The following is a 15801-nucleotide window of genomic DNA, read 5'->3' on the forward strand; positions in this document are numbered from 1 at the left end:
CATTTCACATAAAGGAAATCATATGATATGTTATCTATTGTAACTGGAATCTTTCATTTAGCATAGTTTTCAAGGTTGACCCATGTACCATGTTACTGATGCTTTATTTTATTTTATTGCCAAATAATATTCCATTTTATGGGTATACTGCTTTTATTTATCCATCCATCAGCTGATAGACATTTGAGTTGTTCCCCCCCCCTTTTTTTTTGCTTTATTAATAAAGCTATGAATATTTGTGTGCAAGTTTTTTGTGTACATAAGTTTTCATTTCTCCAGGGCATATATCTAGAGTGGAATATTATATAATAACTCTGTGTTTAACAATTTGAGAAACTGTCAGACTGCTTTCTGAACCAGCTACACTATTTTATATTCTTACCAGCAATGCATGAGGGTTCCAATTTTTCCACAACCTTGTCAACAATTGCTATACCTGTCCTTTTGATGTATAACCTTCCTAGAGGGTGTGAAGTGGTAGCTCATTATATTTTTCATTTGCATTTCTACAAGGGCAAATAGTTTTGGGAATCTTTTAATATGCTTATTGACAATGTATACACATTCTTTGAAAACCTGTCTGTTGAGATCCTTTGCCTATTTTTGATTGGTTTATTTTTCTTCTTCATATTGAACCATTCCAACTTTATTGTTTATGTATACTAGATACATGGTTTGCAAACATTTTTCTATCAAGCTGTGGGTTGTCTTTTCACCTTTTTTGATTCTGCCCTTTGAAGTATATGTTTTTAATTTTGATGAAATCGAACATTTTACTTTCCTGTTGATTGTGCTTTGAGTGCCATATCTAAGAATCTATTGCCAAAATAAGTTACTAAAGTTACACCTATGTTTTCCTATAACAGTTATATAGATTTAGCTCTTACATTTAAGTGTATGTGATCCATTTGGAGTTAATTTTTATATATGGTTTGAGGTAGGGATCTGAATTCATTCTTTTGCATGCGGCTACCTAGTTGTATTTGCATGGTTTTTGAAAAGACTATTCTTTCCCCATTGAACGGTTTTGACACTCTTGTTTAAATTCAATTAACCATGGATATATGCATTAATTCTGGTCTCTCAGTTCTATTCCACTGATCTAAATGTCTATCTTTAACTAATAAGTTGCTATCTTAATTATTATAGCTATTAGTAAGTTATGAAATTGAGAGGTGTGTCTTCCAACTTTGTTCTTTTTCACGACTTTCTTTTGTTGCCTTTTTCCCCTTACACCGGTTCCGTTGCATTTCCACATGAATTTTAGAATCAGCTGGTTAATTATGGGAAAAAAAAAGGAGCTAGAATTTTGAAAGGAATTTCACTGAATCTATAAATCTATTTGGAGAGTGTTGCCATCTTAACAATATTGAGTCTTCTAATCTATGACCACACAATATCTCTTCATTTATTTAGAACTTTTTAATTTCTTTCAACTATGTTCCAAAGCATTCAATGTACAAAAATTGCAGTTATTTTGTTAAGTTTATTCTTATTTTATTGTTTTTGATATATTTAAATGGAAGTGCTTTATTAATTTCCTTTTTATATTTTTCATTGCTAGTATACAAAAATACAATGGATTTTTGTACATTGATCTGTACCCTAAAAAATTTTTGAACTCATTTATTAACTCTAACAGTGGGCATATGTGTATGTGTGTATGTACACACTTTGCTTTAGGGTTTTCTATATGTAAGATCATGTCATCTACAAATAGTTTTACTTTTTCTTTTCTAATATTATTCCTTTTATTTAACTTCCTTGCCTAATTGTGCTGGCTAAAACTTCCAGAACAATATTGAATAAGAATAGTGATAACTGATATCCTTGTCTTGTTACTGACCTTAGGAGAGGGAGCTTTTAGTTTTTCACCAGTAATATGACATTAGCTGATGAATTTTTTTTATAGATGTTCTTTCCCAAGTTGAGGAAATTCTCTTCTATTACCATATTATTGAGTGTTTATCATAAAATAGTGTTCGATTTTATTAAATTCTTTTTCCACATCTATTGAGATGGCTTTGTGGATTTATTCTTTTTTTTTTAATTAATGCTATATATTACATTGATTTTCAAAAGTTGAGCCAATCTTGCATTCCTAGGATAAATTCCACTTTTGATATGTTCCTTCAGTTAGTTTGCTAGCATTTTTTTGAGAATGTTTGTGTCCATATAGATATTGTGTCATATTCATTATAGTCATTAAGCTCTATGAATCACTGGCTGATTGCTTTATTGTTTTCAGTAATGTCCTGGGTCAAAATTTGCTCATTTCTTTGAACAAAATTTTATTTTTGAAGTCAGACTTTAAAATTCATTCTGACTCCAGGAAGTCTATTTTTAGCTATCTCTTTCCCCGGTTTTCACTGGTGAACTAGTTGGCTTATAACTTAGCTTGTTGCTCTTAATTAAGAGCATTAGACTTAATTTCCCTATACTGTTTCAAATAATTGGAGAATGCTTAGGTGCTCTCTTTTCTTATGGACTGTATCTTCCCTAAGCAAATTCTTTGTGCCACTACCCTGAGTACTGGGTTGGGTGGAAGCCTCTGATCTTCTCTACTTCCCTTTGTTGGCTTGGAACCTCTGGCCTTGGAGCAAGCTGGAGTGATAGAGATCAAGGTCCCAGTATTCCAGGCCTGCTACACCTGCAGCAAAACCTGCATCCTGGTGGTGGGAGCTACATGGAGAAAGAGAGCCCCCAAAATGTTGCCCACTGTCACCAGGAATTTAGCCTCTTCAGATTGGAGATGGAAGGCACAAGAGATGCTAACTGCCTGTCCCTCCAGATAAAATAATTCTTGATTGGGAATTTAGGGGCAGGAGAACCCTGTCTGCTTGGGATAACAGCTTGGAGTGGAGCTTCCATCAAATTAAGTAGGGCAGGGGGTGAGGTGGAAGAAGAAGGAGTGGGATGACGTTCAGATGCCACAGACTCTTGTTCTTACTGAGTTTTAGATTTTCTTGAATAAGTGTTACTTTATTTTCTGTATGCCCTTAGAAAAATTTCCAGACTTTAAATGACTTTATTTATTAGTTTGTTTATTTGTTTACTTGCTTAATTTTTTGAAGCTTTGGCTGTTTTGCTAGGAAGTGGGTCCATGAACTCCTCACTCTGCCAACTAGGAGGTGGAACTTCTCCACTGGAAATTTCCCCAGCCAGAGATGCCATTTTTGCCTGAAGCCCTGAACCAAACTGCATTATTTATTAACTCTTCCAAAGGAGCTCTCTTCAGACATTGCTGTAGGAGCTATGGAGCTTGCCACCTGCCTGCTGTGAGTACTTGTCCAGTGGAGTCTCTTGTCACACTTACTCTCTCAGCCCCTAACTTTGCCTCTAGTCTCAGAAGGATGACAAGCTGAGACCTCAAGAAAGCTTAAATCTCTGTGGGGGTTCAAAATGATGAAGGTCTTTCAGTAGCAAAAACAAGGCTATGTCTTCAGCAAAAAAATGAGGACAATGAATTTCAGGGCTATTACTAAGGCATTTTTTTTTTAGGTTATCTATTAATATAGAATGTATTTAAAGCTAACTTGGAATCAAACACAATTTTCCTATGAAACAATATAATTAGATACACAGACTTCCAGAAATGTTTACAGTTTATAATCTGGGGCTTTTTTTTTCAGGTATTTTTTGTTGCTACTGCCCATTTTTCCTCTACGAAGTACAAACTTCACTAGCAGGAGAGTTGTGGTGGCTCTCATTAGCAGGTTTTCAAATTAAGGTAACAGTAACTGGGCCTAAAAGTCACGATTCTGCAATTTATGTGTCTTTTTCCACCTTAGGGTCTTTTAAATAATTTCCCACAAAAATCTAAAGATTGATGACAATGATTAATTATGCTTTTGTGATCACTCATTCACACTTCTTTTTTTCAGTTAATTTACACGTCATTGTTCTACTGCAGACACAATACATCTTATATTTAAAAACACTGTGTACATTGCTAACTGCTTTCACATAATTTAACCTATTCACTCATAAAAACCTATTTGATCTCATTAAAGGCCAGTTTCATTATTCCCTTTTTACAGACAGAAAAATGGAGGTTGAAAATAGCTCCTTGGTTTCCATAAATTCAATAATCCATTAATTGAAAGCAGGAACTTGAACTGACATCTTTTGACTGGTAAGGTCAGAACTCTTTGTAGTAAATGCTAAATGCTTTGTATGAGTGTTTGAGGAGAGACGACTAGGTGGAAAAAAGGCAATGAAATAGGCTGAAGTACTTCCAGTAAGAAAAGTAATCACATATTATTTACTCTTTTGTTAAAATGTGCATCCAGAAGAAAATAAGTGCACTCCTTGATCTTATACTGACGTACATAAATTGTTATTTCTAAACTTCATACTTTCTTGTATATTGTACAAATTGAGAATATGTTTGCTACACATCGGTCACAATATCCCTTAACATTAACAACAACAACAACAAAAAAAAACCAAGAAAACAAATGTAGGGGCTCCTGGGTGGCTCAGTCGATTCACTGTCCAACTCTTGATTTTGGCTCGGGTCATGATCTCGTGGCTTGTGACATCAAGCCCCATGTTGGGCTCTGTGCTGACAGTGCTGGGCCTGCTTGGGATTCTCTCTCTCTCCCTCTCTGCCTTTCCTCCACTCTTGTGCATGCTCTTTCTCTTTCCCTCTCTCTCTCAAAATAAATAATAAACATTAAAAAATACATTTTAAAAACCCTAGATTTATTTATTTGTATTTAATATAAGAATGTTAAATAAATTTCTGAAGAGGCACAGTCCAAGAGAAAAAAAAAAAAAAGAGGTAGGTTTTTCCTTCTATTTGGATTGCCCTTTCCTTAAAATACCATGCTCTTTTTCTCTTTGTCCATTATCCTGATTTTGTCTAATTCTATACTTTCTGCAGAACATGGGACAATGAATTATGAAGTATCAGTGCACTTTTAAGTGGAAATATTGTGGGGAGAAAGGGCTAAAAATGACTGCTCCTAAGACCAAGAGAATATTAAATGATTCAAGATTATTTGTAACTTCTCATCACTTATGACCTTGCTATTTCTGATACAAATGATTCTTGATGTTTTGAGTTAAACATTTCTACTTCTTTACCTTAAAAGCATGTAGTTATTTGAAAACACTGTAAGTGGGTTAACTTATTTCCTAGTGTCAACTCTGGCAACAGACTTAATAGCATTGATTCTTTTGATTTCTGAAAATAATTATTTAAGTTCTTTGTATTTAATACTGTGTCTACCTGTAAAATTTTAGGTTCAGATCAAAATTATAGAGTTTCTGGGTAAATAGTTGGTCAAATAGCATATAGATTATATGATTTTATTCCTATTGATTTGGGACTTTAATAGTCCAATAATATAACATGAGTTTTATTTAGGTGCAAACCACCTTGTCGCCCTTGTTTTCTCTTCATCTTCCACCCTCAAAGATTTTCTGTGAGACATTTAGGATATACATAAAGATCCTTCACATTTTGAGAGCTACACCTCAGGTAGCTCTCTGTCAAAGAAGCAGTTCATTTGTCCCATTCATTAGTGTCTTTATTTGGGTGTTGCCAATATTTCCCAGTAAATGTCATGTTCTATGACAGCAGTAACCATGCTATTTTGTTACCTCTGCATCCCTAGCACCTAACATAATGCCTATCATAGAGAGGATGCTGAATCAATACAATAATGCTGACTTAGTGTATCAGTAAATGGTTGGAAAAGCTAAGGAGACACAATGGGAACATGAGGACATGATTATCTGAGGAGGCAGAGAGGTAGCAGGTATCTACTCCTGCCTCCCTCACTAAGATGATCAGAGGGAGGAAATTCTGGGAGAAGGAGTAAATGGCTTAGAAATCCACAAAAATTGAATGCTGTGCTTTTTCATCCATTTAGGCTTTGACTGCTAAGGAGTGATGGACCTAGCCATGGTGTTTGGAGCTCTGGGAAGTATGAGAAAACAAGATGTTCTTCAGAAGGAACAGTGAAAACCAGGAGGCTTAGTGACTTGTTCAGGGTGTAAATAAAACAAAGGGGTCTCTCCACCATTCCATCAAAATTGTGTGATTGGTTCACCAAGGTGTAATAAAGGGAAAAATATTCCAGATGAAATCCCATGCTGAAAAAAGAATACCTGTCACTTTAGGCTGTCCTTTGCCATCTCTCTTAGAAATTTGGACCTAGTGAATAGAAATCTAAGAATGAGGAATCTTAAGACCACCTAATTATAGTCTTGCCTATTCAATGGAATAGTTTTGTGTGCACACCTGTTCTTATTTTTTGTAATTACATACAGTTTTTTAATTTGTTTCCTTTCCTTTGTTTCCTTTCCTCTCTCTCCAGTCCCTGCCCCTCAGCCCCACCACACACACACCTTCAGTCTATCTGAATATTTTGATTTGTTCATTCAACAAATAGTTCTTTATCTACTTTTATATACCAGGCATTTTAAGTGAAACCAACTTTGCGTCTTATTGTTACTTATAGTTGAAAGGGAGAATATAACATTAATGAAATTACTACAAGAAAAAAAGAGTTACAAAGATTTCTGAATGAAAGAACACAACAAAATAAGGAATTAAAATGTCCTATAAAGCCATGAGGTCATTCCTAGATGTCATTGCTGAGATTAGATCATAAAAATAGTGTGACATCTGTCTTTTTCTATTTCTCTCTATATATTTCTCTCAACCTTATTATTCTTTTTCAGTCTCTCCAAAAATGTATTTAATTCTGAGTCCTTCACACACAGGTTCTACTTTCTGATAGAAAACTTAATAATTTTGATAAAATGGTTTATTTAGAGTTCCTGGAAAGTAGAGACTGTATCTTACTTATCTTTGCCTCTCTGTAATTTAGCACAATGTTTAGCTTACAATGTAAGCTCAGTAAATACTTGAGTCAAGGCTAATGGTTTATAGTTTGTTTTACCTTCCTCTGATCTCAGACAACATGTAAATTTTCAGTGGGAAATAAGGCCTGGTGAAAAAAAAAATCCAAGAAGTGAGACTAATAATAGGTAAACATTTTATGAAAAGGAAATTACTCTTAAAACGATTACTCAGTTGGTGGCTGCCTGCCATACCCCTCTTATGGTGATTTGCTTGGGGAAACTTACCATCTCTCAACACATAGTTTGGACTTTGCTTTATGTGGTATTGGTTTAAGATGAGCTGCTTTTGTGTATTCTATTTCCTACTTTTAGAGCTATGACTCTAATGGTAGTTTTAGTTTGGATAGTAATTTTTTAATTGCTATTATTCCTTTTTTTAAAAAAAATTGGCTTCATTTACTAATGTTATTTCTTTTCTTTTGGAAGAATTCTTTAAAATAGTCTCTCTCTTTATGATGGCTTCTTGCCCAGTTTTGTTGAATTCAACTTTCCAGGAATATCCATTAACTTAATTAATTTTATAAAAATACCCTCTCTATATTATTTAATCTAAAATGTTTTCAATTATAAAATGTACAGTTGTTTTTCCTACCACAAATAAAGATAAAATATGCTGTCAAATATAATTGCAAGGAACCATTAATTGAAAGATGCACCCTGATTTCACAGATATTAAAATGTTAAAAATTGTATGGTTTTGAATTTATAAAATACAGAGAAATCACCACCACAGCTTTACCATCAATTTCCAATCATGTATTTATACAAAGTTTTAAAATTATTTCTACGGTAATGGCAAAGGAATATTATATTGCATATTTAATGTAGGACAATGGTATTGCATTAAAAAAAAATTCTGACAGCTTTAGAAGATGCCTGATAGAATAGAACTCCCAAAAGTCAGTATGTTTGTCTGTTTTGTACGTACCCGAAGCACCTAGAATAAGGCACTCAATAAGTATTTCTCAAATGAATTTCTGAGTGAGTTCATGTTTCATTAGCCATGGCTGTTTCACAGCCATGTGTCTGTTTTAAGCAAAACCAAATACTTATTGAAAATAAGTATTAATCAGCGAGCTCCTTCTAAATGTCAGTTTATGTTTTTCAGGTATCTTGAAATGCATAGCTTCTCAAGCCTTTCTTTTCACTTGTTGCCAAATTCTTTCCATTGTATTTTTGTAAGTATTAGAATGATATTTACAACTCTGATGTTTCCAACAACAATTTGTGAATTGCCATGAAAAAAAAATTGAATGAAATAATTGCTCATTTATGGTTATCCACAGTTGGACTATTTTGAAAGTTAAAAGGTAAAAACAAATCTTAGTAAGTGCCTTGTAGTAATACACTTGGTCCACTTGATAAAAAGTAGAGATTAGTGGGCCAAATATAAAAACAAAAAGTTTAGAAAAGGACTTAACTTGTAGGGTCTGAATTTATTCTCATTCTATCTTTTCCTCCATTTCTAAGACATTTATGTAGCTTTGGTGATGGCTGATTATAGGTATCCATATGTGACACTATTTAGAAATAGTCTCCGAAGTTATCAATCCCATAACATTTGGAACCCTCACGTGTCAAGAGTTATATTTAATTCAAACCTAACATGAGTTCGTTCTGATTCTTAAGGCAGAATACAAAAGAGGCTAAGGACATGTCCTCCGGAACTCAGATCTCTGGGCTTGAAACTTATCGGTAGCTCTTGTTAGCTATATGGTCATGGAAATTCAGTGAACATTTTTGTGCCCTATTTCCATCCTTCTAATGTCATTACTACATCTTTTGTAGGGTTTTGATAAGGACTAAATGACACATTAAAGTTTTTAACAGATCCTTTCAAATAGTAGACGCTGATGTTGGTTGTCCCTATTTCCCCTCTGGATCCACTATGTCTTTCACTGCCCTGCTTTGTGTCCTGGCACTCTGATCTTCGTGGTCTTCCTTACTTAGGCTCTCTTGCCCTCTGACGCTGGTTAGATTTTCAACTGAAAACAATGAAGGGATGGAAGACAGGAGGAGTGAAATTGAGGTAACCTCTCTTCTCACTTCCTCACTGCCTGATTGTGGTTTGGCCGTGACTTTCTCCATTCTCTTGCCATGTGGAAGTTCACAGCTATTACTGAACGGTCTTCTCTCCCATGGTTCTAGCTATTGCTAAATCTGTTAGTATTACTTCCTCCTCATGCCCCATCAGGGCAGTCAAGCAAGACTTGCTGTGCATCTAGGTCCTGGTGCTTCAACACTCTTGTTGATTCCTTTAACCCTAGGAATTTATTTGACTCTTTCTAATTAACCATTTGTATGTACCATTTATTTTCTAATGGGATCATACATGGTATGGTGCTGAATTATTTCATTTAAAATAAATATCAGAGCAAATCATAAGAGACTCTTAAATACAGAGAACAAACTGAGGGTTGATGTAGATGGGGAAATGGGTGATGGGCATTGAGGAGGGCATTTGTCGGGATGAGCACTTGGTGGTGTATGTATGTGGATGATGAATCACTGGATTCTAGTCCTGAAGTCAAGTCTACACTGTATGTTAACTAACTTGAAAATAAGTAAATAAATAAAAAATAAGTTATCAGATTATTCCTTTTAAGTCCATGAACTATCATTAATAGTGATAAGAATGGGGGCTTCAAAATTTAGGTAAAGAAAATCAATTTTATTAACCTGTGTGTCATTATAGCAGAAATGTCCTCAGCACTAAAGGAAGTATGTGTCACACTGGGATCAGATTGCCGTTAGGATGCAATAAAACCTGAAAGACCTCCCCTCAAAAGCTTTACACAGGAATCCTTCCTCCTCCTTCTCCCTTGTTGAGAGCATTGAAAGCAAGTACATGGAATACAAGAAAGTGGCATTTATATGGCCAAATCAAGTTTATTAAAAAACAAATCTAAGTTTCAGGATTTAGTCAAAATTTTGGAGTTGCTGGGTGGGTTGAGGGGACAGTGATTCTTAGTGTCGGTGGTAGAAACCTGTGAGGCCATGTAAGTAAAAGCTGGACTGGAAGAGTGTTTGTAGGAAATAAATAAGAAAGTCATGGCTGGTTTCCACTCAAACAGGAATTATGGGAAGAAACAGTAAGCCTACCAAACTATTAAGTACAATGGCTGCATATTGTGGGAGAGTAACAAGTGCAAGGACCTTTTACGTCACTGATAAATCCACATTTCCTCACAGAGGACCTGGGGAAACAGTTTCCATATTTCCACTCACTAACCATGTTTGGGATCTGTGCAGGGCTATTCTTACAGGTAACAGTGACCATTACTAGTCATGAAGGTGAGACTGGGGCATGCACGCATTACCACTGTGTAAAGGAGTAATACCATTTCATGCACAAAATCGCAATCATTTTGTTCAGCCTGGAAATGAATTTAAAATAATTGGCCATATGAAGGTTTCCTATTAAACTCACTGTCATCTTACTCAGAGTTACGGATTTTTAACTCTCAAGTGAAGTAAAATCCTATAGATACCTCAATTCTCACACATATCACAGAAAGAGTAGAGAAGGTACAGTATAATGTTAAGAGGGAAGAAATTAAGAGGTCTAGAGTCAGTCAGACTTCTTGGAGTTGAATCCTAACTATCTCTGCTACTTCCTATCAGTATATCCTCCACATTTTTTTCCAATCAACTCCTGTATGTCCCAGTTTCCTCTTCCTCATCCTTGGAATCAGAAAATTACCTATTTCTTGGAAATACTGTGAAGACTCAATAAAATAATACAGACAAAAAACTTCATAAAGTACCTGGCATATAGAAAGTACTTAATACTTCTTGGTTGTATTATTTTGTATATGCATCTCCCAACAAGATTCTATGTATATCTTGAGGTATGAATATACCTATAAGGTGAATATATATACCTATTACATAGGTATATGTATTATTCATTTTATATCCATTACCGAGCCTATTGTATAGTAAAGTATTAAATTAATATTTGCTTAGTGACTAAATGAAGCTAGCTTGCTTTAGAAATATGAATCTCAAAGACAAAAACAAAGCATGTGTATTTTTTTTTATTGAAGTTGTCTCCTGAGATTTCATGTTAATAACTAGAGAGGACTATTAATAGTTCACTGCACTTTAAATGTCTTTTTTTTTTTTTAGTATTAGCACATCAATGCATATGCATAACACAGCCTTGGGCACATACAGAAGCACCATTACCTTCAAGTTGTCAAGTACTCATAATATAATTATTTGGTGAAGAAGCAAACATCTTATCAAAACAATAACTAGGAATAAATTATAGGTACCAAAAAGGGGGATAGACTACTCATTTGAATGTAGTCTTATAGAGAATATCACAGGTCTTTTTTTAAATAATGAAATTATGTGGAGTCTACTTAACTGTTATTAAACAATTTATAAGGGGCAGCCATTGCTGTTATAAACTTTGATACTCAGTTGGCATCAATTTGTTAAAAAGACTGTATTTCTTCCATCTACTAATTCTATAATTTAGCCTATAGAAAAAAAAATTTTCAAGTTTAAAAACAAGTAGGCTTTTCTGAAGAAAAAGTTCACAACTATGGACATTTTGAAATTTACTATAAAGTAGCATAAACCTAAACACACAGAAATAGCAAGGGAAAATTCATATCTTCCTGCTGTATGGCTATTTACACAGTATCCATTTGAGTATATTGCTGGTTAAAATATTTCTACCAACATGTAATTTTTTATGTATATTAGAAGAGAAAATAATATACAGAATAATGATAATAGTTATCATTTGATTTTCTGAGTGAATGTAATTGTAATAATTATTTTATATGTATAGTTCACAGAATTTACATGTAACACTCACAAAATCAATAGTTGGTAAGCTTCATAAAGACAGAATCACATTTATTTCTTCATTCATCAATGTACCCAGTAATCGGCACTGAGCTTGAAAACAGTCGATTCTCAATAAATATTTATTAAACAACTGGATGATCTTTCTTTGAAGTAGGTTCTTCCTAGAAAAGCACTGTATTCTGCCAATGTTTTAGTATTACTAAATTACTGCATTTGGTCAACTCTACCCTTGTTTGGCATGATTACCCTAATTTGTGCATGCTTACAGTGAGAGAATGCCTGAGGGAGACCTTGACTTTACCATGTGTAGGAAACCGCAGAAGGATGGAAATTGGGCCTAAAGTGTCTGAGAAAGTTACTGACGAAAGCACTGCAATTAAAAGTAAAGCCTGCAAAAATCTGACTCTGATCCATATAAATTGAAGGTTGGAAAATATGATCATTGCAATATCTTAGAAAGCATAGTCAGGATTTGTTAAATGCTCTTTTAAGATGATGGCACGACTTAATAAAACATAGAAAAACAAAGCATACAGTAACTTCTAGAAGCCAAAACCACAAGGCTCTGATAAGACTTACCAGAACAGTCACCACACGGAGAACCACTCCACGCATGTTATTCTCCAGTTTCTTGTCAGTCAGTGACCCGTTCAGCCCTGTGACAGGATTCCAGCACCCAAGCTGAAAGATGAAATAGCTTGGTCACTTTCCCCACTGAAGAACAATCCAATCACCTCGGCAAAGATCTTTCAGAAAATCGTGTGATGTCCCTCAGAATAACTGGTACAGGAAGGGTCCTGCATAGGTTTTTCCTTTTAATAGCAAATGAAGCAATCAGAAATTCCATTTCCTGCCTTTAAGTATCACTCTATGGCATATGACAGTATCCAATATGCTTTAGCAGACTCACTGAGGACATACGACTTAACAAGGAGTTATAAATACACCAATAACTCAATCCCAGTTATGCACTAATTGGAAAAATAATAGTGCATATAATTTTAGTATAATGTCTGTTCTAATAGATCAGTTATTGCACACGTTAGATTTTCTTATAATTTCAATGGTTTTAATTAGATATTACACTGCTTTTATTAGAACAACTACAAGATTTTTAATACGGTTAGAAGGGTTACTGCTTTTAGTTGAGGGAAAAAGTCATGGATATAGCTTTGTTGTTTTCAAATATTCATAGTACATACAACAATATAATTTGCCTTTTTTGTCAGTGCTATCAATTTCCTGGGGATATTTTGGCAGCAGCCTTTCCCTTAAAGTCTTGCAATGATTCACTGCTCTTTACACTCCAAATACTGATTTAATTTTACATCCTCATGCAGTTCTTATCTCTTGTAATATCCAAATCTAAGGGCTACCATTTTTAAAATCACTGCCTCTAAATCACAAGGGGATAAAAATTGATGACTCTCAATTCAGAAATGAGAGAAAAAAAAAGAGATGTTGTGACTTGAATTAGCAGATAACTCAGTGAGCAAAGCTGCAAAGAATGCTATAATACACATCTTGGGAAGAAATGCCATGCTATTAATTCTGATACCAGATCCACGAGCCTTCACTTTTGGGAACCTATCCATATTTGCATGCTTTAAAAATGTAACAGACCTTCAGTCATATTTGGAGACTGTTTTGATTGACTGAATGGTTTACAGGGAGCCCTGGTTATTTCTGTGGCTTCCTACTGAAAGCTGATTTATTTCCTCGTATTGCATTGTGCTTGTGATTTCCAGAGTTGTTGACAAACTGGCAAGTCTCCTTCACAAATAAAAGATTTAGGTGCTTCCTATTAAAACTCAAGTTTCTCTGTGAGTCCCCAAAAGGGCTTTAATTAAGAAACCTGAAATGTGCATAGATCTAAAGAGAAAGTATGTCACAATATAAACAAAAAGCCAGCTTTTCCTGTATTAAAAGAATTTGGAAAAGCCTGCTAATTGTAGGTTTCAACTCTAAAAGCACACTAAATCCATACAATGGTATGCCATTCTTAGTTACCTAAAAAGTCTAATTAGAACTTAGATCCCATTAGCAAATCCAAATGTGTTGAAAGTCTAATTATCAGGGATATTGTGGTCCTCTCATCACATTTAAAACCTTATGAAATTTCTTTTGAGTTTTTGTTCTCTTCTGAGGTCAACCAGAGTCTATGCCCAATTACATTCCTTGATGTGCGCTTTTTCTAGTAACTTTTCAAGATTTTATTTTCTTAGATGAATTAATATTGGCGGAAACAGTGATTTACAACCGTTAAGTGGAGACCTAGCACACTATCCACCTTCTACAATTCTATTACTTAATTCTAAGCTTAATGGATAGCTTTTAGGACATCATCTTGTTCAAGGTAAACATGTCTAAGCTGCCAAAGTAAATATAAGGATTTCTTTCTTTCTTTTTTTTGTCTGCCTTGGTGAATTGACTGTCGGTTTGCCTGAATAAATGCCATCTATTAATGCAAACTTGATCGTAGCATTTTGGTATATGGACTGGTCAAAATATTTACCACTGGAATAACAAAACTTGCTCAGCAGTTTGTTTCAACAATGCTCTGGACAAATATTTAAAAATATATAATCTCCAGCTTCTTCTTAATTATGTCTTCCTTTAAACATAACTAAATATAGTCAATGGTTTAAAAGTTCTAAGGCACTGAAACATTTGGGTTTTTGAAATAACAATAAGAAAGCATTTGTCTTCAGACCTGGACAATAACTTAAACATTATTTATACACATATAGGATGTGACCATATATGATGTTTTTTCTCACCTACAAAAAAATGTGGCCAAATTCTTTCTTCTTTCTCATATATATTACAAGACATCATTGTCTCCTCTACCTGATGAAGGTCTTTCCCATTTCTATATTCTCTCTCTCTTTTCTTGCTATCTGACTCACATGTCCTTTGATCATAGCACTTGTAAAGTTATTCCTGTTCATCATAACAGCAGTCTGGATTTCAGGTTTGGTGACACTTTTTACTTAATTCAGTTCTTCCTTCATATGCATAAACTCTAACACTTAATGTTAGCTATTAGCTATGGACACCAAGAACTATGAGTTTCAGAGACTGAATTTTGAGATAGTGAAAGTTTAGAATACAGATTATCTGAAAACTAGAAATAAAATATATCTACTTATCACATATCGAAATGGAGCATAACAAAAAATTATTTAGAAATTAAAATAATACTTATTTCTTATATTGAATAGAACTATTTCTTTTACATTTTTCAGAATACTTTCTAAGTGTTAGCCCTGATACTAAGCTTTTCATACATGATCTCATTTAAGCCTCAAAATAACTTTATGAAAAAAAAACTTCATGAGAAGGTAGTGTTACAATTATTATTTTATAACAATAGAAAACAAGGCATAGAAACTAAGGGCTCATCTAAAGTCACATTACTACTAAGAGATGAAACTAGGATTTAAACTAATACTTTTATTTATTTTTTAATATATATTTTTAAGTTTATTTATTTTGAGAGAGAGAAAGAGAGAGAAAGGAACAGGGAGAGAGAGCAGGAGACAGAGTGCAAGTGGCGGAGGGGCAGACAGATAGAGAGAATCCAAGCAGGCTCTGCACTGTCAGTGCATGGAGCCTCATGTAGGACTCAAACTCAAACCGTGAGATCATGATTGAAGTCGAAATCGAGAGTTAGATGCTTAACTGACTGAGCTACCCAGGTGCCCCTAAACTAGTGCTTTTAAAAGTCCAGATTCCAGTGCTTCAATTGCAGTGCTGTTTTATAGCTTATGAATTGTTTTCATAAATATGATCTATTTGAGGTAGGTATAGAAAATATTATTCCTATTTTATAATAAAAAAAATGAAAGCTCAGAACTGTTAAGTAGCTGCCTCTCTATAACAGCTAGCGAATTCACATTTTGGCAATACAGTTTAAAAGGTAAATCATCACAATTACCATTTTTATTAAAGAAATACAATGTGCACATAGTGCATAGTATATGCCAGTCCTTCAAGGTATTTACTTAGATTGATTAATTTAGTTCTCAAAACAGCACCGTGAGAAAGGTAACATTATTATCTCCATTTTACAGAAGAGAAAACTGAGGATTG

General features: G+C 34.3%; 1 protein-coding gene across 1 annotated transcript in view; it reads right to left on the bottom strand.

The window, feature by feature from the left end:
- The window catches only part of GRID2 (glutamate ionotropic receptor delta type subunit 2), a 1470351-nt gene that overhangs the window by 364813 nt on the left and 1089737 nt on the right, over positions 1 to 15801 (bottom strand). The window contains exon 9 of the mRNA XM_047856052.1: positions 12286 to 12387. Within this exon, the coding sequence (XP_047712008.1) occupies positions 12286 to 12387 (102 nt within the window). The remainder of the gene's footprint in view (positions 1 to 12285; positions 12388 to 15801) is intronic.

Source organism: Prionailurus viverrinus, chromosome B1 (genome assembly GCF_022837055.1).
Source record: "Prionailurus viverrinus isolate Anna chromosome B1, UM_Priviv_1.0, whole genome shotgun sequence".
NCBI classification, from domain to species: Eukaryota; Metazoa; Chordata; class Mammalia; order Carnivora; family Felidae; genus Prionailurus; species Prionailurus viverrinus.